This window comes from Poromitra crassiceps (assembly GCF_964638095.1).
Source record: "Poromitra crassiceps genome assembly, chromosome: 30".
In the NCBI taxonomy this organism is placed as follows: Eukaryota; Metazoa; Chordata; class Actinopteri; order Beryciformes; family Melamphaidae; genus Poromitra; species Poromitra crassiceps.
The window spans coordinates 11,439,380-11,463,493 of record NC_139652.1 but is presented as its reverse complement, the minus strand read 5'-3'; the positions used below and the strand labels follow the sequence as shown (position 1 = coordinate 11,463,493).

The window sequence follows — 24,114 nt, the reverse complement described above, 5'->3', positions numbered from 1 at the left end:
TTCCCTTTCCTGGTGTCAGACGAGATGAAAAGCTCATAATAAGCCCGTCTACCTGTGGTTTCTTTCAAATAAAGTGGTTAATGCTGCCCTCTTCTGCCGCAGGAGCAGATTTCATCTATCACGTTATGTAATTTGAAAACCCTTCCAGCTCCGCGTCTGATACCAGGAGGTCTGTATTAATTTAGCTGTTGTGCCATTCATTTTCAACAACATGAACATGTTTGGCCTTCAGTTAGGCCAAATTCATACATTGAACATAATGTGACAGCTGCTGGTATTTCCACCCACATGTAGGCGGAGGTCATTTCATTTTTTAGTTTTTTACAGATTATGAAAATTCAGATTGTAAACTTTCAAATGATGTGTGACACATTGTAATCTGAAAAGAATGAAGGGAGATATGCTTATTTGAATGTTCACACTCCTAAAAGCCATATTCATAGATATTGGCCCTCAAAGTTGGAGAAGCTTTTCACCCCTAGGCAGCAGCTGGGGGGACTGGACAACAAGGACTTTTATTTAACAAGATACACTTATTTACTGATTCTAAAACGGCTGCATTTTATGTGGAATGGATAGTTCAAAACCTAAACTTGTGTATTAATGGAAAAAACGAAAAACTTTTTTTTTTTCAAAAAAGAAACTATTTTCTCATTTTCTGGGAATTACAATTGGCCTAACACTGGTCCCCATGGTGGTCCCTTCCTCTGGGGAGTGTCACATGTAAAAAAAAAACAAAAAAAACGCAAAAGTATTATTTATTTGAACGCACTGATACATGTTTACTAGTCATGTAGTGACGTTTCTTTACTTTTTCAAAAACAATTAACGTTATGTTGGAGCTCTGCTTTTGTCGAATTATCCTGCCTACACTCATTTTTGCACAGGAAACTGCACATCTTAATTAGTTTGGAAGTAAGGAATAACATCCTTGGAGGATTACAGATTGTTGTTATAGATTACTACAGGGAAAATGACCTAACCTTTTTTCTTTTTTTCATGACAATAAAGATGCATATCTCGTTCTTCAGCCTGTGGTTTCTTTCTTTGTGGCGGATGACAGCAAGCGTTCCATTCATAGCAAACCAATCAGATTTGAGTTTGCTGGGGTCTCTAGTCCAATAGCGTGCGCGCTTATTGTGTGGCCCTGATGCGACCGCGGACAGACAGTAGCAAGTGGGCCGGTTTGAAGCTAAGCTAATTCAAACATCTTACAGCTAGTTAATTTTGAATGTTTGCGTTGTGATCATTTACAGCAAAGGCGCCTATCTTACTTTAAAAAAACACATCTGACTGAAAATAATTCAGCTACGAGGCTAAGAAGAAAAACGGGGCCTTTATTTTGTTAAAACATTTCTCTCCTGTTAGCTGAATTGCCAGCGAGTATAGGCGCCAGTCCTGTTTGACAACAGCGCTATTCGGTCACGTTCTTGGTGTGTTGTTGTTTGTAGCTGGCGAGCGAACTTGCTAATCTCCGTTAGCTGCGAGCAAAAATAATAGTAAATACGCTAGGCGAAAAAGCAAAACATGGCAGAATTCCTCGAAGATCCGTCGGTTCTCACGAAAGATAAGCTCAAAAATGAGCTGACTGCAAACAATGTACCGCTTCCCAGCGGAGAACATAAAAAGGAAGTGTATGTTCAGTTGTATCTGAAGAACTTGACCGTACTAAACGACAAGAGAAGTCCACCCACAGACGCGTTTTCCAGCGACGAAGAATTACCCGCTCCCGTGATCTCCAACAGAAGTCGCTCTGGCAGAGTAAGTTGAGTTTTGAGTCCAAAATTGACATACATCGGTTATTTGCGGGCACTAGATGTGGTTTATGCAATGCAATGGTAAACTCGTCTATATGGATTGATAAACAAAACACATTTGTATATGACTGATTTAAGTATTCATATAATCATTTGGCAGAAAGCTACCAGAAAGACCGACAAGCCCCGTACAGAAGAAGTAGAAGTGACAGAGCTCACTGATGAAGACTTGAAAGAACAGCTGGCAAAGCACGGTGTGGAAGCAGGACCCATTGTGGGTAAGTTTCTTGAAGCAGGAAAGATCTGGTGATAAAAAGTCATAGCATGCAATTGTTCTTTACTGCCCCACTGACATTTTCGAGATGGTTATCAGAAAGATTTGGAATAGGTAATACAAATTTGTTTGGACTTTGATCTTATGAACCAATTATCTCTGCCAACATGCTTGCTGGTATCTATCTACCGGTAGTTACCTTTGACTCAGTAGTAACCCAATTAAAAAAATAAATGTAGAAAACCATGGGCTTATTGACGCTGAAGCTGTGTGCTATGTAATGAAATACTCACATAAAAGCTGCATTTATTCAGCAAAAATGTGTGTGAAACGTGTCAGAGTGAAAATATGTTAAAGTGTTTGAAATTCAAGATGTTATCTAACTCCTTTCTCATTCCTGTGTCCCCTCTGTTCAGCCTCCACCCGTAAGGTGTATGAGAAGAAGCTTCTGAAGGTTATGGACCAGCCTCCAGCTGAAACCCCCATGGCCCCTGAACCTGCCACAGACCTTACAGCTCTGGCAGACAGCAATCAGAACGGCAACACAAATTCTGACCAGTACAGCGACAAGGAAGATGGTGAGCTATTGCCACACATCACTGACCTTCACTTGAAATTTGACTTGCCTCGGCAAACAAAAGCATGGCCTGAAAGTGTCTATGAACATGTTGATATGTGAAAGAACAGGTCACCGTGACTAGGGATGGGGCAATAGCTAGTATTACTGTAAGTAGTAAAAAATATATATATATATATTTAGGATACCGCCAAATGAATACTTTTTTGTTTTTCATTGTGACCACCATAACTGGCTCTCATCTGTCATTACTGATGTTTTATTTCCCCCAAAAGGGGGGGCACTATGCAATTTATATTCACTTACTTGGATTCATGTTCTGACTGAGTTAGAGTAGATGCAAACCAGTAGCTCTTTAATTGAGATGCAGCTGATTTTATGTTTGGTTTTTTGTTATTTAGAATTTTATTTGTTGTGTAAGCTACATCAGTATTTCCTAATTTTATTTATTTTATGTTATTTTTTAAGAAAAAGGTAGAATATGTGGCAGGGGCGGTGGTCATTGCTGTAGTTGACATTAAAAAAAATCTATTGTAACCATTATTTCTCACTGTTAATGTTTGCATTGCCTCTTTTTTTTGTCAGAGGAGATCGCTGCCCCTGAACCAGAGCCTGTTCCTGTAGTGGAGAATCCTGTGCGAAGCAGAGGGAAAACTCCTGTCACTGTTAGGACCAGCAGCAGACGACAAACCAAGGTGGGATGCTTTCTACTGGTCCTAAACCCATATAACATACATACAGTACATACACACACACACACACACACACACACACACATACACACACACACACACACACACACACACACAGCATGTGGCTATACATTTGTACAAAGTATCTTACTTTCTCAACATACGGTACTTACAGGTGGTGGAGGAGAAGCTTGACAGTGACGACCAGACCCCTATGAAGACTGGGGAGAGTGTTGTTGAAGATATCCTTGCCAATGAAATTAGCACGCCAACAGGCATCAGGTAACAATCAAACATAATTTTCTCTCTTTGTTACTTTTGTTATTGTTTTAAGGTGCTCACATACACTGACTGAGGTGCCTATGCCACATTTACTGTGACACATTATTGTTTTGGAACTACAGAGCTGAACAGTTAATCAAAACAAACGCACACAAAAATCAAAATTGCAATATGGACTTTCAGATGCTGCAATTACCGTAAATTCCGGACTATAAGCCGCACCGGAGTATAAGCCGCACCTGCAAAGTTGACTGTTTTTTACATATATAAGCCGCACCGGACTATAAGCCGCGGGTGTTTTAATGTTTTTTTATTTTTTATTTTTTTATTTATTTATTTATTTATTGTGTTTTAATGTTTAATTACCATATGTAAGGGTTCATGCACAGAGGGGATTGTCGGGAAAGAGATGGCTGTTTGAGGAAGCTCCCATTTATTAACATTTCAACAAAACAACATAACACAACACCACCTGTGTTGTGTTATGTTATGTTATGTTGTTAAAAGAGGGCAAGAGAGGAAATTAAAACAGAAGTGGATTTATAGTTAGAAAGAGTGCTAAAAAAGAGAGATTTTTTTTTTTTTTTGAAAAAATCCATAGATAAGCCGCACCGTTATATAAGCCGCAGGGGCCAAAAAAGCCCAAAAAACGGGAAAAAAGCCGCGGTTTATAGTCCGGAATTTACGGTAATTGCTAAAGAGTGAGGCATCCAAAATATTTTCCAGCTCTGGGAAATCTTTGGTCCATGAATCAAGTACAGTGTTGGTGAAAACCTAAATCCTGCACACTGACCTCAATTCTCTATTAACAAATCACTTTTAATGCAACAATTTTTCAAGCGCAAGAAAATGTATGGCAAGAAAAACTTGTGATGATGCCGATGTGAAGCTCAAGCTTTAATCTCAACTGCAATATTCTTGTCAAATCAGATTTATTTTGATTTTTTCCCCCAATATCTTTCAGCCCTATTTGGAACATCTACGGTAGTAAAATATTAACATTAAAGTTAGACATTGTTTCATATTTTTCGATGTTCCTCTGTGATCAGTGCAACCTGCAGGCGGCCGATCCGAGGAGCAGCCGGTCGACCGCTGAAGCCTAGCGACTACTGGCTGGACGAGTCCCGCGTGCAACGCAGCGTCCACACGGAGACCCGCTCCTACTCCGAGTCCATCTCCCGCGTCGGCAGCATGGCCTCTTCGAGCAAGGCGGCGCCAACCACCCGAAAAGGCTTCCTGTCCGTGATGCTTAAGTTGCTGCTCCTGGTTGCGGTGGCGGGCTCTCTCTACTACGCCTACCAGAACCTGGACGGCAGTCAGATCGACGCCCTCAAAGGCCTCCTGGACAGCGTGACCGTCCCCCTGCTGGGCATTGTGGACAGCGCGGCCACCTACCTGGGCATCGGTGGCGGCAGCGGCGCCGCAGAGAGCGCTGGCAAGTAAGGACCCTGAACCATCCCCACACCCTCCCTGCCATCTGCTACAGCTCACCACAACCCAAGCAGCAAACTCAGACCACCTCTTCTTTTTATACATCGAGTAAAGGACACTGTTTTAATTAAGAACGGTAAACTCCACCCCCCCCCCCCCCCCCCCCCCCATATCATTGTTTCAGCTTTCCTCCCACAACAAGAGGGAGGTCTATTCAAACAGCTTCTTATGGATAACGCTGTTTCATGGCAGTCTGAAGAGACTCGTCGTCATGTTTTTAACCTGTGAATTGTTTGTGTCCTTGTGTGTATTTAACCCTTACATGTAGAAATGAGTGCAGGATGGAGAGGTCAGTTTGTCCGTGCATGGTTGTAGTTTTTGAAGGACATAATAGTTTCTGATGCTCTGTGCCAGGTGTTTTTTCTGACGGTGAAGTGCCTGGACACTGTTAGCACTTAATGCCCTCCCACTTTAAAGCACAAAGCGATGCTACTAGCAACAAAATTTCAACGTGTATTTCCTCTATGAATTTTTAAATATACACTAGTTATAGAGCTAGATGGAAGGTCTCATTATTTTTAATGGTGCTCAGGTCAATTCCGCTCCTAACTAAATGTAGTCTCTGTGCTGGGAGGTGACGTGGTGTAATCAGGTCACATCACTGTATGAGGAAAATCAGACCGTCTTAGAGTTGAGGTAGAAAACTGTTTGTTTTTCCAATGGCTAATCACTGATTGAATCCCAGTGCAGAGGGCTTAACGATTATGACTGCAATTATAATGGTCATTTATGCTCCTGTTGTGATCACGATTGTTACTGTTGATTAGCTTGAGGAAGAGGATTTGACTGCACTCTTGTATAAACACCGTCACTGTTTTCAACTAATGCTACAGTGGATATCCTAAATTAAATTAAGGTATTGTTGATATTCCATATTATTTGACAATTACTCATTGAGGAAGCTAAAAATTGTATCGGAACAATTTATAGATTATTCATTGTCCAGCAGCCCTACCAGTGTGCTCATGTGAGTTTACATGCTTTGGGTTTTAGTGCTCCGTTTGTGCTTTATTTCTGTATTTTTGTGTGCGTTAGATTTCTGATCCTTGAGTCCTGTCTGCAGGACTGGACCACATAGCCCACCTCACTTTACTGCATGTGTCCGTGCACACCACTGATCTGGAAACAAAGAGACCATGGAGGACCTAAATCCTTATTTGGGGACAGTTCCAGTACTTCATCTTACTCTCTTCATAACGCTCAACTACTTCTGCCTGTGTAAATTATCACGATTTGATATTGTAGTGCTACTCTGAGAAAGATGGGTTGTTTACCCACCGGAAGTGGGGTGCATCATGGGTGCATTCTCTGGAGGTGATGGTTGTGAGAGAGAGAAAATTATCCAGTGCATTTTTCTTTCTATTTTGATATTTTTCTAACGTGGTGTGTTCCAAGTTTTTATAGCACATATTACGATAACATTTGAAAGCTTATGCAATGTAAAACATGCAAGTGATACTGTATCTTAAATCTGAACCTTGTTTACGTAACACATGATTTGGTCTTTCATCAGGCAGCTCTCTGACAAATGGACAGAAATGCTAGGGTTATGTGGGTAAGGATTTTTAATCTATGATTATGTAGATGGTATATCATGAAATAAAATTTGTTATTGCCAAATGTTTTGCTGTTTGTGTCTTTCTGTAAATATGACGATAAGTGAACGATAAGGACACAAAACACAATTGGGTGGTTTAAAACAAAAAAGCACAACAGCTCAATATTCTATTGCAAACTATGGTTTAGCCCAGAATAGAAATGGCAGCTAAGAACAACAAATCATACATCAGAAATAATGGATAGCCTACATCAGCAGAATCATAATTATTTTTATTTCGACAAGGTATGTTTGCACATCCAAGAAAATTGACTTGGTGTAGTGTTACATGATACATTATATATTAGACAAGACAACGACAGTAAGTTAATCATTTTAGTTATTCCTGTCTTATCTGCCTACATTATGATATAGCAGCAGCACAGTTGCTTATTTTCATACACACTTTCAATGTCACCACTCTGTCTGTGCATGTGACCATTTATGGAGGTCGCGTGACGTCGGACCTCCTGGCTGGAGTGCGTACGTTTATATTACTTGATGGTCCCTGCGGGTGGAGTTCTCGAACTGCACCAATGCCAATGGAGAGCCAGGGAGCGCGTGTGCAACAAATCAAGCGTCCCACCATATTGTCCGACAAGATTCTGCTTGACATTTCCCTGCATTCTCCCTTTTCACTGGCGGAAGCCCCATAGCGGCAACGCCATATTTCTAACGTTACAACAAAGTCTTAAAAGTAAGTAAAGAAACGTTCTCGTCATATAACCTGGCTGACTACTGGGTAGATCACAGGTGATCCGTCGTTTTTGAAGAAATAAAATTGAGCAACGCGATAGATTTTGAGAGGAATGCTGCCAGTTTAGCCAAGCTAACGTTATTAGCCAGCCAACGTGCTAGCATTAACTAGCTACAATGAAGACAGCAGCAGTTAGCATGGATGCTAATGCTTATGGCAAGCTGTTTTCTTTTCTTGTCTTTATTTTTATGGCAATCTGTTTTAGCATTTAATAACTATCCGGAATGAACATTACAGAGATCAACGACGACATTTCTAACGTTAGTCGTAATTACATTGTAATGTGACTGGCTAGTCTCAACTCAAGCCAGACGGTCTCCTACATTCTGCGAGAGCCAACTCGTCTGTTTTAGAGACGACTAGCGTTAACTACATTGTGACTAAACGTTAATAGTCGTTTAGATAGATACCGGCAATAGAGTTTTCATTCAAGATATTCTTCCTAGTCAAAATGAACATTTCAGATTTCCACAACAATGACATTCTTCCTATACAAATTACGCCAACATTGCCTTTCAATGTGTATGGAGTTTCTCATTACAGGTATCTACAATTCAGTTGCAGGTATCCGCAATTAAATTATGACTTAGGAAGAATGAGATTGTGACATTATGTTCTTTTTGGCTAAGAAGAATTTAATTATGGATATCTGCAATACATAAGTCTAGCTATTAAATGTTAGAACGGCTTGTCATAATTAGCTGTTCAGCTGGAGATGCTTTACCAAAATGTGTATTTAATTAGACTTTTGGTTTGTTGGTTTGTTTTGTTTTGGACTGATTTCTCATAATTTCCCACTGTACAGCTGAGCAGGACAATGTATCCCGGTGCGCTGACTCAGCTCTCCAGGGCCAACCCCTTCAGTGCCCCGCTCTTCTCCCTGCAGAAAGTGGAAGAACCGACGCAGAGCCCGGCTCCTCATGGACGACTCCAGCGCAGACTGGCAGCCGCTGCAGTGCCTGGTACTACTAACTCACTCTCTCTATTATAATAGACAACAAACATGGTTTCCTCCTCAAGTGAAAGACCTCACACTGTTGAGCAATGTCAACTCGCTCTCCCTAGTCATTCAGGTGTTAAGCAAGAAGAAAAGTTGTACAATTGCTTAATGTGAAGGTGACTCTTGACAGATTGCCCCACTATCTTTCCATCCGTGGGGGCATAGTTGTGATATTGCTTCAGTGAAATACGTGATCGTCGGTGGCTTCGGTGGGATCCCGAGCTGTCCGCCCTTGGCTTAGTGATGCAGGTCTGTGGCCTCACCTGGAGTCTCTTGGCTCTGCCCTTTGATCACAACTAAAGCTACTGATTTCTAAAGCCGTTTGACGTTTCAGCACTAACATCACTGGTGAAGAATGGGGAAAACCAACAATGGATTAACCATTTGCTTTTCTTTTGAGTGACAGTGACAGACCCGGCCTAACTGAATGCTCCCTTAAACATAAAACCATAACAGTTCCATGATATAATGTAGCTGAATAATTTATTTTGTTTTATTTATTTATTTACATTTTTACTACATTGTTTGAGCGCAGTTAACCATTTGAAACCAACAGGACAGTGCTGTTTATGTATATCCGTTGATTTACTGAGAAATCTGCAACCCTTGTTGAAATGTCACTTTCTACAATGTCATTGTGTGTGGGGTGGAACACTTTCTCAGTAAATTCATGGCTTGTATTTGCATTCCTAACATTGTGTGATAAACGTCAGCCTAATCGCGTGGTGTGTGTGTTTTTTGCCTTGTCTTCTCTGCGGCAGATTCGGAAGTGAGCTTTGGCTCTATGAAATACTACGCCTTGTGCGGCTTCGGGGGCATCCTGAGCTGCGGGATAACGCACACAGCTGTCGTGCCCCTCGATCTGGTCAAGTGCCGCCTGCAGGTCGGTGTTTGAGCTCTATTGTGAATGTGTATGCATTATAGATTAAGTAAGGGATAATCAATGCATTATAGATTAAGTAAGGGATAAAGTTTGGCTTGCCTCTGAAATGCCTTCAAACCATTTAACGCACACCTACGAGCTGATTATCCCGCTTATACCATGGCCATTTGCCAACAATATACTGTCAAATAAAAGCATTCGCAAATATTTGCTTGGTGAAAGTTTTGCACCCAAAATCGAAAGGTTATGAAGAGCTCACCATTGTCACGACAAGGAATGATTCTAGTCCCTTTTACAACCACGCCGGTTAGGCGAATATGCTACTAGCTTAACAAGCGCAAACCTTTTAGACACCCCCCCCCCCCCCCCCCAAACACCACCCATATCCCCCTAGCCATCCCTCGAATCCTGAATTTCTACCACCTTCCTATCCCGAGCTACGGCCATTTTCCCACTAAACTCACTAAACGCCCATGAGTGACTGGCTTTTCCATCTCATGACCTCGGCGCGACCACTGGTCCAGCGCCATGGTAAGATACATGTGAATTTCACTGCCGCAACAGCTAAATCTGTCCATGGAAAAATTATTTTTCTCAGCAGAACTCACAATCTCTAAAGCAAAGTTGGCTGGCTGACTCAACAGGCACTAGAAATCGTCAGCTATGACAGCTGTGCTGTGCTATGGTGGGTAGTGGATGAATTTAAAACGGTGATTAAACTTGAGCCGGACTACATGTGCAATACACGGTTTTAAGACACACCTGCCGGCCAATAGGAAAAGAGTATTCACCCAGACCATGGTCTACACTCCTTACATCATGACTCGTCACTAAGCCTTTACTGTCCTTGTGCTTTAGGTTGACCCTGCCAAGTACAAGAGCATCTTCAAGGGTTTCTCCCTCACAGTGAAAGAGGATGGGGTCCGAGGGCTCGCCAAGGGCTGGGCACCCACTTTCATTGGCTACTCGATGCAGGGCCTCTGCAAGTTTGGCTTCTACGAGGTGTTCAAGGTGTTTTACAGTGACCTTCTGGGAGAGGTAAGCAGTGTTCAGGCCTGGGCCAAAGCAATCACTTCTTCCTGTCTCAACTTTAGTGGCCTGGTGGTCATAGAGGCCATCCCATAACAAGAAGAATGCTGATTTAGATTGCTGTAACGGTTATTGTGTCCATCAGTGTCGAAGTTCTCCCAAGTACATCACTTAACCCCTACCTGTGCAATTGCACACTTGAACTGTAAATATCAGCGTAAGAAATTAATGTATAATGTGTAATAATAAATGTATTAAACTAATAGGTTTGCATTGGCATATTGGCAAATGAACACTGTATTTGAACAACTGAGATTTATTTTACTTTACTTTAAATGACAATGTAGCATTCTTTCCTCCTGCTGTAGTCATCATGGCAGGCCTTACAGAACAGCATGGTGTCTTTTCCTCTCCCTCGTCAGTCCATCTTCCATCCTTTGACTGCTGAGTCTTTCCCAGTGTTGGCTTCTTGTTGACACAGCTCTTTGTTGTGGAGTTGGTTGCATTTTCTTCTGCTGCTGCTGGCTACACAGTGCCAACATTCTCTACAGGTTCAACTCCTACTTAAAAAACGTCCATTGTTATTGCTGGAAAAAACGCCTGGTCAGGCTACTAATCACCAGGGGCCGGTTGCACCAAGTGGTCTTAACTATGCCTGGTCGTAACTCCTACGTCGGTCTTAGTTAAGACTAGTCTTTAGAGTGGATTTACGCCTGTTGCACCAACGCGGCTTACGTCTGGTCTTAACTACGCCGGTCGTAGCAATGCAATGCATGTGAATTGCCAGGGAATGCCCCCTGATTGGATGATGTTGCAAAAATGTGCCTCGCGACCTGCTTGGAGCGTCACTGTGCCACTACGCTCTATCAGCCACTACTACTGTATGTGCATCACTACACCCTCCCTCGCTCCGGGGGAAAAATGGCGGCGATTGAGTGCCAGACAGTCTGAATGAAATTGAATGTAACGTTCCCAATTCTATGTATTAAATTCAAAAAAACTAACGGCAACATTTGGGAAGGCTAAGCCACACAACTAGTTCGTTATAATCTAACATCATGCTTCGATGGCGACGTTACGGCGGTGACGATGACGGTAAGGACTCAAAAAGGTCTCCGCTGATAGACGGAGATCTCTGTTACAGGCAGGCACTACGCCTCCTCCTGACCAGGCGTAAGAGTTACGCCTGGGCTTAGTGAAAATAAGGCTTAAGCCCTCTTGGTGCAACCGGCGTAGCTGTTAGGTCGTAAAGTTATGACCGGCGTAGCTTAAGACCAGTCGTAAGACCACTTGGTGCAACCGGCCCCTGTGGTGACCCAGGGGAGACGGTAGACAAATTCATGCCGTGAGGGTGGTGGAGGGTAGGCCTAATTATCAGGGACATTCCCCCCCCTCATATTTAATTGCACGGGTATTTTACAAACTTTCGGGGGCATTTTTGCTCCGCGCCGCCATTCATTTCTGACATCTCCATGTATGTGTCGCTGAGAAATATGTGAAGAAACATAATAGAGCTGCAACGATTAATCGGTTAATCGATTAGTCGATCGACAGAAAATTAATCGACAAGTATTTTGATAATCGATTAATCGTTTTGAGTACAATTTTAAGAGAAAAGGTCTAAATTCTCTGATCCCAGCTTCTTAAATGTGAATATTTTCTGGTTTCTTTACTCCTGTATGACAGTAAACTGATATTATCTTTGAGTCGTGGACAAAACAAGACATTTGAGGTCGTCATCTTGGGCTTTGGGAAACACTGATCGTCATTTGCTACCATTTTATAGACCAAACAACTAATCGATTAATCGAGGAAATAATCGACAGATTAATCGATTATGAAAATAATCGTTAGTTGCAGCCCTAAAACATAATGTCATCTTACTGAGTGTTTACATGCCGATTTAAAGGCTCTAAAATTCCCACACATAAACATTTACATGGCTGACTTCTCTCTAACCCCCGTTTAACAACCAGGAAAACACCTACCTATGGAGGACGTCTCTCTACCTGGCCGCCTCGGCCAGCGCGGAGTTCTTCGCCGACATCGCTCTCGCCCCGATGGAGGCGTGCAAAGTGCGGATCCAGACCCAGCCGGGCTACGCCAACACCCTGAGAGAGTGTGCGCCCAAGATGTACGGCGAGGAGGGACTGTGGGCGTGAGTCTCTTCTCTCATCGTAAACCAACTGCTTTGTGTAACAAAACAAAACAAAATGGGTCCTATATACAGAATAATGCCTCTCATGGTTCATTTGACGACATTGCTTACATTTCAACTAGGGATGCACGATATATCGGCAATCATATCGGTATCGGTCAGATGTTGCAATGTTAATATCGGTTATCATTATCAGCCAAATTCTTCACATTGATATGAAATAATGCAGTAAATCTATGATCTATGGGCTTTTCCAAAGGCTTTGCAAATAAAGAAATGCATAACTTTTTCAAATTCAGTGTTAACATGTGTTTTTCAGTATGTGCAAAATGTGATGATCATAAAAATGTGGTTTTATACAGATCATATCGCCATCGGTAAATATCGGTTATCGGCCATAACAGCAATGTTAATATCGGTTATCGGCATCGGGCAAAATTTTCATATCGGTGCATCCCTAATTTCAACCAGGCTCTTCAACCAACTTCAGCACAAAGCATTGTAAATAAAGCACAGGAGAAACGTTCTAGACACCTTATTTCTTTGTTCTGTTTTTGCTTTTATACGTTTCTGGATGAATGTATGCATTGATTTTCTCTAAGAACGCATAGTCCACTCCTAACGCTTCAATGTGCAACTGTTCACCTTGAAGCAGGAAGATCATTACACCAGCTTCTCCTCCCCCTCAGTTGGTGAAGGTCACTTTGAAGCTGTGTACAGGCAAAGCAGTGTAATCACATGTCCCCCTGTGTTTTTGACCGGGTTTTGTCACGTTGAGCTTTGTTGCTCTTCCTTTTCTTATTGTTTGCTTCTGCCATTGTTGTTGCTATTACATCCCTGCACTAAGGCAATGGGGAACATGAGGCTAGCATTCATGTTAATAGACCCATTTCACGGGGGCCATTTTGTGCCGAAAAGGCAGAATAAACACAGGTGTAAGCAAAACACTAATGAGGGTTTCCAAATTCCAATCATGGACGTTTGAAACCCTCATTAGTGTTTTGCTTGCACCTGTGTTTACCCTGCCTTTTCGACACAAAATGGCCCCCGTGAGAAGGGTCTATAGCCACAACCGAGCCCAGAGTAAATATAATACACCCCAAAACATCCTGAGCATAAATAAAAAGCTAGGTTCAGGCAAACATTTAGGCATGCACAGACAATAATATATCATATTTATTGTTCTTTTAATGTTGCATATTTTAGCTTTACTTTTCTCTCTTTGTGCGAGAGGGGACACGCTCCTTAGATCCACCTCTGGGGGGCCCCACCACGGGGCTCCCAGCAGCTTCCTGGCTGTACAGTTGGAGGTGCTTGAGTCATTGGCGTGTGAGAACAGTCTACCTGCTCCTCAGTCCAAAACGCTGCACTGGCCCTTTACCGGACATCAACCAGTGCAGACAGACTGGGGGGCGGACATCGTTTGCAATTATGTCTTTATTATTATTAATTATAATATAATTATATAATAATAATTATTATTAATTATTAATAATAATAATAATAATAATAATTAAAAAAAATATATATATATTATAATTATTACCATTTCCCGTTGGTTTCTGTCTGTAGTTTCTACAAAGGCGTGGTGCCTCTGTGGATGAGGCAGATCCCGTACACCATGATGAAGTTCGCCTGCTTCGAGAGAACGGTGGAGCTGCTGTACAAGCACGCTGTGCCCAAACCCCGCAGCGAGTGCAGCAAGGGGGAGCAGCTGGTGGTCACCTTCGTGGCCGGGTACATCGGTGAGTCTGAGAGCCGCTACACGAAACCAGCGTGGAAATATGTCGATTATATATATATGAAGATTTATTTTGTAGTGGTAGCTGTTTGTGCTTTTTACCTGCCAAATCACGTTACGTGTGTAAGATCTATATATATATTGGGGAGGGGGGGCTTCACGTTTGATCACTCAGCAAGTTTGGCTATTCAGTGGTGGGGGAAACTCTGGGATACGGTAGTCCTTTTTTAAAATAATGTCATTTCCAAACAACATAATGGAACAATTCGTAAATAAATAAATGTGCAAAGAAATACATTTTCGATGTAGGTTTTAGAGAAGGTTTTAATGTAGCTGTGGTCAGGCAGGAATGTTCTATTGGAGTTGGATGACATGACATGGCCGAAACCTAAATATATATGCAATAAAAGGCATATATATTTAATAGAAGACCTGTTATGTTAGCCTGATGCTAGTCTTGAGCGTAGCTGCCTTCCACTGCTAATGAAGTGTGTGTCCTCGTGTGTGCCTGTCCCGTTTGGCTCTGCAGCTGGTGTGTTCTGTGCCATCGTGTCACACCCCGCTGACTCGGTGGTGTCCGTGCTGAACAAGGAGAGTGGCAGCACAGCCGTCGGTGTGCTCAAGAAGCTCGGCCCCAAGGGTGAGTACAGTGGTCGCCCCCTGCTGGTCATTAAAAGTACCTGAATCAGACACGCTCCTTAGATCCACCTCTGGGGGGCCCCACCACGGGGCCCCCAGCAGCTTCCTGGCTGTACAGTTGGAGGTGCTTGAGTCATTGGCGTGTGAGAACAGTCTACCTGCTCCTCAGTCCAAAGCGCTGCACTGGCCCTTCACCGGACATCAACCAGTGCAGACAGACTGGGGGGCGGACATCTGTTTGCAATCAATGCTGAAGTATTGACACTTCCCCTGAACATCTTGGTGTGGCACCCGTGTGGTGAAAAGGAAACGGTAATATGGAGAAGCAGAAGGGAGACATGTAGCAACGTGCAAATTGAAAAAGAATCGGAGTCTGAACATGAAAACACGGAATAAGTTCCTAAAAGTGGATCGTCGTCTTGAGATGACGACAAACGACTATAGTTTTTGTGCCGTTTCTCTGAGGGTTGTACTGTAGCTGTTTCCCAAAGTAATAAATACATGTTACTTGAATCTTGTATCTAAGGGCCGCAATAAGACAGTTCAAAGAAGACTTTCTAGCTACTGCATTGAAAAGTAACAATGTACAGTATGTTGAAGTGTGAAAAATGCAATAAAATAGTTGTTTTTCCTGAAACTGCGAATAATAACTGTGATTGCATTTGCATAATGTAATTGGGATGATCATGTTTGCCATAATTGTGCCACCCTATTTCCAAGTACTGAGACATTTTGGAAATGCCCAAAAAATACTGTGCAATCGGGATACAAATCATGACTATACATTTAAGGTAGCTGTAGAGCCAATATACCATGTTCAGCTATGAAGTCAGATAGCATAGTTGACATAACGCCTATCAGCAAATGCATATACTGTATGTATTGAATACGGGCCAAATTTCACACAATCAGTCAATCACTTTAAGGTCTGTTTATCTTAAAATGTGAGTTGCGTAGGAAGTTGGAACCTTGACAGTATTCACCTTATTCTTTGCCCATACAAGGACGCTTCTGCATAACGTAATTTCGTAATCATCTTTCCGGTTTTAAACACGGAAGTAGAGTACGCATACCGCAGTCATTTAGACTTGCCAAAAAGCTGTTTTCAAGCTAAAAAAAACCCCCAAACTGTTTTAACGTTTTAATATTTGTCGGGTGAGAACATAACATATATGTGACCAGTTTATCAGAATAACGCCTATTGGAAATCTTTAACGAGCAGCGAGAACCGGGAGCGCTGGCTGTGCTGACACCGGTCGGACTAGCTATCTGTTAAACCCTGCTGTAGTTAGGCTACTGGCAGTGAGAAAACACTGTCGAAGTGCTTTTGTAACTAACGTTAAATGCCGACCGGGTACAGCCATCGGCTCCTCGCAGCAGACTAACGTTATGAACATGTAACTGAAGTTGGCCGCAGTGTAGCTTAATTCTGAATGTTGCCAAACTTCATTCATACTGACGTTTTATTTTGAAAACGGCCGCCAACTAGCGCTGAACCGGAAGAACAAATACGTTGCGTCGAACGCGGAAGAGAGAAAAAGTGGGCGTGGTGAATAATGTTATTTATCCTGAATGTTAAACCCTTTTTCCCCTCTGTCTGACCCCAGGTGTGTGGAAGGGTCTGGTGGCCCGTATAATCATGATCGGTACACTGACCGCCCTGCAGTGGTTCATCTACGACTCGGTGAAGGTGTACTTCCGCCTGCCCCGCCCCCCTCCGCCAGAGATGCCCGAGTCCCTGAAGAAGAAGCTGGGCCTGACGGAATGAGACGAGCCGCCTTAAAACCCGCCGCGACCCTACATTAGACGCAGCCTTAACGACCATCCGCACAGCTCCGCACGCGACTCGTCCTTTCTGTTACAGTCAGAGCTGTCCTGTCAGCCCACCTGTCCCGGGCCTCAGGTCAAAAAAAACTGTGAAACTAGGGACGGAACGAGTGAGATTTGGAGAGAAGATGACACGTTCAAATGTTCATGTTCAAATAATGTTCATAATGTTATGTCGCCCACCTGTCCCGAGCCTCAGGCACCTGTCCCGGACCTCAGGCACCTGTCCAGGGCCTCAGGCACCTGTCCCGGACCTCAGGCACCTGTCCAGGGCCTCAGGTCGCACTTGTAAAAAAAAACTAGAAACTAGGGACGAGTGAGATTTGGAGAGAAGATGAGATGTGCAAATGTTCATGTTAAAATAAAATACGACTTGAGGAATCTCTCTTTTTTTAAGGGTCTTCTTCTATTTCTCATTTCGAAAAGGAAACCATGTTCTTATAGGTGGATATCGTACCAGCTGACTGAGGTGACAGTGGGATTGCCAAACTGAGTCTCTACTAGGGGGGATGGAAAGGCTTAGTCAATGAAATCCAGTAGGCAGCAGCAGCAGCAGCCGGCCAGCAGAGCAGGGAGAGGAGCAGGCGCACAGTACAGCACATCAAGGGTAAGTCTTACTGTAGTGTTGCAGAAAAGACGGTGTTTACAGCTGAACGGCAGACAGCAAACTGATGGGTTTGCTTTGAATGTATAGCTGGACCTTTGAACAGGTGACCTGCCACGTTTTTGATGTGGTGTGCATGTTACAGGTAGATCTAGTTAGGCTCCTCTCTAAAGTCCTTGAACAGGTTGAAGTTGAACTTGAGTAGTCGACTTGAGGCAGAAAGATTGAGGAACTATACTTTTTGAGAAAAGTGTATCCAACTGCTTTCATGCTTCAACAGGCTGTTATTTGGGGTAGTACTGCCCACCCTTGACGTGTTTTTCTGTATACCTATCCACCTTATTTCTAGCTGCCATGATGCCTTATGGGTGCTTCTTCCGGTGTGATCCTCCCAGCCGCCCCCACCCCGTTAGTTGCTGACAGCTTGACACCCGTCTGTAAACGATGTTTCAAAGCTGCAGGCGAACGGAGCAAATCAGGTCCAGCTTGGCAAAAATCTTGTCGATAAATATCCAGAGTTGTTCAAAGAGCAACAGAAAAAGCGGGTGTGATAGATAAAATTATTACATTCCCTCAAATAAGTCGTCAAACCAGTCTTATTTATTGTGACAAGCAACCCCCCCCCCCCCCCCTCCTAGCATCAGAGTTTTAATGACTCGTTAAAAATCTGATGCTGTGAGGGATGGGGGGGGGAGCTGCAACAATCAAGTCACCGGACCAAGTTAAACCGGACCTTGTACCCATAATTATTTTACAGCGGGGCATTCAAAAATAAGGTGGATACTTTATTTATTTTTTATTCGTGATGACAGCTGCTCTGATTTGTCAATATTGTGTTTTCATCATTTTCTGCCTTTGTGCGCTTCCCATAACATATAAGTTATATTTATTTTAGTGTTAATGTAGACATGTAGTTATCATGAATTTCAGACATTTAATTTGCTGTCATATATATTTATAATCCATGTGTATGAAGTACTCGAGTAAACGTACATTTGCGTTGGTTAGAGGTTAGATTCCCTGTTCGAACCCGACCTAGCCCGTGGTTCAGGTCCGGTATTTCCCCTCTATTCCTCAGACCAGAGCAGGGCTCGTGGTCAGATATAAGGCGCTTTCTTTTTCTTTTTTTATAATTGGGGTAATATTTGGTGTTATAATCAGAATGGTATGTGTACATTGTGACCTTAGAACCTTATCAATTCATGAGATTGAACAGACAACACGGATATAGTTTAGATAAACGGCAAACTTACTAAGACGTTTTCGGGTTCGGACCGGGCTCGGGTCGGGCTTGTTTTTTTTGGCGTTACTTATTTTTTATTATGTACCCCAATACATTTCACACATTAACACGTTACGCGTTACCTAAGCTGTCGAAGACAGACAAAGTGTTAATTTCGTCGACGAAAAGTATGACGAAAAATGTTAGTCGACTACCTTTTTCCCCAAGACTAAGACGAGATTAAAATGTTCAAACCTTTAGTTGACTAAAACTTGACTAAACAAAAAGAGGATGAGTTTGACTAAATATGATAAAAACTAACAAGGACATTTGACACAGGACTAAGACTACGACTACATTTAAAAATAGACGACAAAATTAACACTAATTATAGACTGTTTCCCCCACTCAATGCAGCAATTCAGGTTCCTGTGCTGCAGCATCATAGATCTAGCTGACATTTAGCTGTCTTAAAAACATTTGCAGTAGTTGCCACAGAACCCACCCAGTCTTAGCTAAGGGTCTTATCTTAGACTAAAATACTTATGGTTTTATTTGACTAAGATGAGACTAAAATGCTCAAACTTTTTGTCGACTAAAACTTGACTAAATAAAAATAGGATGAGGTTGACTAAATATGATAAAGACTAACAAGGACATTTAACACGGGTCTAAGACTAAGACTCAATAAGAAAATAGCCGATAAAATTAACACAACTGTCTTGTCTCTTATACTGAACAGCTAGTTCAGATGCAGTCCCAAATGCTACAGTGCCGTTTTAGAATATACAGTATTAAAATTACTCATGTAAGAGTAAAAGTATAGCATTATGAAAATACTTAAAAAGTACAAATCCACAAAAAAACAACTCAAGTACAGTACTTTCCACCTCTGCATGCGAGGTGGGGTCTGCTTCTGCAGCTTCTGTTTTTGCTGCTTTCTCCAGCAGAGCTGTCACGCGCCTGCATAGTGCCACTGCCACCACTGTCTTCTCATCTGGACCATCGACAGGACAGGTCACTCCTTTTACCAGGAGGAAGCAAAAGTATGTACTGAACATGAAGAGCGTCTTCAAGTATCTGTAGTTTTCTTATTCTTGTAACACTTTTTTGTCTGGGACATTTTTGGCTGTTGATGAAATGTCTGACTTCTCCACACAAAGGAGTTCAGGGCTAACTTATCTTTCTTGGACACCTTACAACCATTTGCTATTCTCTAGCCCGTGTTGTCAGTCACAGAACGTCTACAGAAATAATTATTATATTATACCATATGGTAGGCTATTTTAATTAATGATTAGTCAAGTAGTAACGTCTGTTCAGAAATACGTAATTAAGTTTCATGATATTCACTGATAACTCCTGTGACCTTGCCGGGTAAGCCTCTGCAAGTATAAATCCCTTGTAGAGACAGTTGGAGATGTAGGGTCAGTATGTAAACAATGCCCACGGCCAAATGTATAATACTAGGAATTGAGCGCAGACTCTGGAGATGATGCGGCATGGCTGCAGTTATGGAAATCGCCCGCTCCGTGGGCTCCCAAAATTGTGACTGACAGTAACAACTAAGCATGAAGCCCTGCTTTACTTGAGGGGGCATAAACATGGTAACTAATGGTAAAGTAATCATGAACTAATGATGAATTCCATAGTAACAACTAAGTATGATGGCCTGCTTTACTTGAGGGGGCACAAATATGTATAACTAATGGTGAAGTAATCATTAACTAATGATTACCGGTAATTCCCTAGTAACAACTATGGTAACTAATAGTCTGTTCTTAAGTGTATCAGACAGTGGCGTGACGAATAAGGAAATATATATGTATATCTCTTCATGAAGAAAATCAGCAGACTCACAAAATAGATGTCAGTCAGTCACAGGATTCAAAGTTTCTCAATGGATCTTTAATTTGGTCGCAGGAGTAAAGTGACAGAGTGAAGGCATTTGGAGAGAGATAGAAGTATGCCAGCTCAACAACGCCTCAACCCAAACTGTTGTCTTTATAGTTTTATCAATGCGTCAAAACATTGCAAAATGTACGCCCCCTTATCCCAGCAACTGGAAGGTCACAGCAACATCACATCGGTCTCGCGTTGAAGAACCCCAAATCATCGTCCTGTTTTTCCAATATGCCCGTCTCACTGTTGGTTAGGCAATGCCATAACTAATAACTATATATTTTTTTTTGGAGAGAACATTTTCACATGATCCCACAAGGCCAGCTGTCTGTCTGTCTGTCGGCTGAGAAACCAACTGTCTCTTAACCTTCCACACATGCTGGTGTCTGCACACAGTCAGCATAGTTTGAGGTATCATGGCTTGATTTCCTCCCATCAGAAGAAGCCATTAGCTGCCATTCATTTTTGTACAGTATGAAAAAAGAGACGGCATTCAATTTCAAATTAGGTTTGGCACACAGACAAAAAGGTATTTTAAAAACAACGGGTAAGGCAAGATCATATTTTTTCATATTTTACATAATTTGTCTCGTAAAGTGGCAAGTAAATGTCAAAAATAATAATAATTACATACGGCATTGCAAAATGATTGGAGGAAATGTAAACTAGACTGAAGGGAATGGGCTATACTGTAACTCTAAATGAAAGTCGTACAATTTCAAAACGTCTCAACAATTTGCAGGACTGTTTAAAGTTTTGCAAAAGGTGTGAGGCGATAAGTAATGATGAATGAGCTGTGTTTTCACCTTTTTGCTTTCTTTTGTTTCCGTCAGCTCCTCTGCCCTGGGCGTCTTCACAGGAGTGGGCCGAGTGGGGGCGATCATGGGTAACCTGGTTTTCGGGGAGCTGGTGGACACTAACTGTGCCGTGCCCGTGCTGCTGGTGTCCGCTCTGCTGCTGATGGGAGGGCTGGTGGCTCTTCTGCTCCCACAGACCAAGCAGACGGAGCTCACCTGACGCCTCCGCTGCTGCTAACCCACCAAACACGGTTCAAACATCCTCGAAACCTCCTGAAGCAACCAGACCTGAGGAGGATCGCTGCCCCGGAAGCTCTCTGCCCACATGATCTCCTCTGCCTGTTCTTCTCAGCCTGTTTGAATGAGCTCAGTGGTTTGAGTCCTGTGTTGTGTCATCTCCGTTGCCTTTTATAGTGCCTGCCTCTCATAAAATGCCACAAGACTACAGATAGATTTTTTTTAATATATATATTTTTTATTTTTTATTATATAAATTATTTTCAATGGACAGTCGGCTGTATCCGCCTCCAGGAAATGATTCAGGAAAGAGAGCAGGAAGAGATGCCGTACATTGTGAGCTTGTACAAATTCAAATGGAGCCAGACACCAGCCAGCTGAACCACAAGGACACCTCCAGAAAAAACGTAAAGTCAGTTTCTAAACTTTTCGAGAAGGTTTCCGTTTTGATTCTCTTTTTTCAAAAAAGGATTGTGTTGAAGATAACGTGGTTATAAAACAATCCGATGTCTCATCAGTGAGTGGATTTGAGATTGATCTGAGTGTGGGCCTTGCTCATAAAAATGTCCCTGAATGTTCATGTCAACTTGGTCTTAAATGGACGTTTCAGGCTTTGAAGCAGCATGTGTGAGTGATTATCCAGTCAGTCCCAATCTTCTCAGTCCCCTTCTCACTCTGATTATCAAGTCAGTCCCAGTCTTCTCAGTCCCCTTCTCACTCTGATTATCCAGTCAGTCCCTGTCTTCTCAGTCCCCTTCTCACTCTGATTATCCAGTCAGTCCCAGTCTTCTCAGTCCCCTTCTCACTCTGATTATCCAGTCAGTCCCAGTCTTCTCAGTCCCCTTCTCACTCTGATTATCCAGTCAGTCCCAGTCTTCTCAGTCCCCTTCTCACGGTCTTTGTTGTTGAGCTGTGTAAGTCAGTGCAGTGCAGGTCAACGGAGCTAAAATACATTTTTCTGCTAAATATGCAGCACATTCCAAAAACCTTTCCTACAGCGGCGTCTGTTTCACAATTGACTCTAAGACGGGTCTTTTAGGATTGTTTTTCTAATAAAATAAAATAAAATGCAGACTCATTGACTTACACAAGCATTGTCAACAAATGCCTCTATGCCTTTTTTGTTTGTTGCCAAATTGTGTGTATATCCCATGCATGGATTTGGACATGTGGGGAGGTGATGGAGAAGTAGGAGAGGGTACAATTTAGCATCCAGCCACCCCCGCTGCAAATCTGTGCCATGATGCCTTCAAACACACAAACAGGACCACAGTATTTCAATATTCCAGTAGAAAACCAAAGAGTGCTGACACAATCAGTAGTAGGGCCACTACAAGTGTATGATATTTTCACTTTGCTTTGTGACTAGTAGCAGTTTTAAATAAACCATATAGTTTTGTCTTTGTGTCAGTTGGCTCTGTCTGTGGGTCCGTTTTATGAGGTGTCACCTGTACTTGACGATTATTAGCGAGAAACTAAAACTAAGAACTAAGACACAAACTAAAAATAGTTGACTAAAACCTGGTGTAACCTGGACACTTGTCCAAGTTTACACCAGGTTACCAGCTCCTCACTCTCATGCCCTCTGGATGGCGGTACAGGTGCATTAGTGCCCGTACTGCCAAACTAAGGAGCAGTTTTTATCCAAGAGTGATGTGCCTCCTGAACCAGTCTGCCAGTAGATGTCAGACCTGTGCTGTCCCCGACCTGCACTGCACTGACATTTGCACACGAGACCCTGCTGCTATAGAACTGTTTACTGACTAGTAGACTGTATGACATTGCACACACAATATGAATGCTGCCCATTTTTAATGCTTATTTTATTCTATTATCTTTATTCAACAAGTATGACATGATATGGTATAGGCTATGTGGGATATCTTTTTTGCCATATATCTTTGTATTCCTATGTAGCTTGGTACTGCACACTGAATTCCGTTGTACAAATGACAATAAAGGTGTTCTATTGTATAAAACCGTAGGCTGGCATTGTAGCATGTTTCCAGCATAAATGGGGTCAAACCTTTTCAGCTTGGAACCCAAAAGAGAAATTTGGAGTGAGAAATAGGGGGTGTGGTGTGAGAGAGTGTAACAGCCCTTCTCAGACGATGTAAATATCATGGTACACTTGCTTCACTCGATCACCAGCCTAAAAACAATGATAATCTACTAACTAGACACAGCAGGACCCCAGGCGTGATCTGCGCATGCTCGCCCCTTCACGTGACGTCACATGAACACAACCAATGGCCAACAAGGCGGCTTGGTTCAAAACTCCGCTCTATTTAAAGCCCAGTCAGTGCCTACTTGCAGCAGTGGCAGTCAGACAGTGCAGTACTCTACTTGCAGCAGTGGCTTACATACAGCAGTACTCTACTTGTGAAGCAGTGCTCTCTGGACGGTTCGAAGATGGATGATGTCGGCAGAAAAAGATCCCCCTCCATGCAGAGGATAGCGAGCTGGTGGGCAGGTGAGCCATTTTCAACAAACTAGCAACAACTAACAACAGCTAGTTAACACCGGTTAGCTGGCGGCAGTTAGCTAGCGTTAGCTTAGCAACGTTGTCTTGAACCTGGATGTGGTTAATCGTAGATTAAATGGTGAAATCCACGGTTGCAAGTAACGTTTTTAACTAACAAATGCAA

The 24,114-nt window shown here is 42.6% G+C and overlaps 3 protein-coding genes across 3 annotated transcripts; all 3 read left to right on the top strand.

Moving 5' to 3' along the window:
- Positions 1 to 1,169: 1,169 nt before the first annotated feature.
- On the top strand, positions 1,170 to 6,688 carry LOC310800591 (lamina-associated polypeptide 2, isoforms beta/gamma-like). The gene is made up of 6 exons (XM_083663214.1): positions 1,170 to 1,761; positions 1,918 to 2,035; positions 2,448 to 2,609; positions 3,194 to 3,303; positions 3,476 to 3,582; positions 4,632 to 6,688. Exons 1-6 carry the CDS (start codon positions 1,528 to 1,530, stop codon positions 5,023 to 5,025), a joined length of 1,125 nt encoding a protein of 374 aa, XP_083519340.1. The 5' UTR covers positions 1,170 to 1,527; the 3' UTR covers positions 5,026 to 6,688.
- Positions 6,689 to 7,281: 593 nt separating this feature from the next.
- On the top strand, positions 7,282 to 17,083 carry LOC310800592 (solute carrier family 25 member 3-like). Its single transcript, XM_083663215.1, has 8 exons — positions 7,282 to 7,367; positions 8,233 to 8,389; positions 9,189 to 9,310; positions 10,169 to 10,348; positions 12,316 to 12,497; positions 14,070 to 14,242; positions 14,768 to 14,878; positions 16,485 to 17,083. Exons 2-8 carry the CDS (start codon positions 8,245 to 8,247, stop codon positions 16,643 to 16,645), a joined length of 1,074 nt encoding a protein of 357 aa, XP_083519341.1. The 5' UTR covers positions 7,282 to 7,367; positions 8,233 to 8,244; the 3' UTR covers positions 16,646 to 17,083.
- Positions 16,877 to 23,340, top strand: LOC310800392 (uncharacterized protein; the record flags this gene model as incomplete). Its single annotated transcript, XM_083662992.1, has 3 exons — positions 16,877 to 16,983; positions 19,481 to 19,576; positions 21,266 to 23,340. 3 exons carry the CDS (start codon positions 16,877 to 16,879, stop codon positions 21,447 to 21,449), a joined length of 387 nt encoding a protein of 128 aa, XP_083519118.1. The 3' UTR covers positions 21,450 to 23,340.
- Between the last annotated feature and the right edge of the window lie 774 nt (positions 23,341 to 24,114).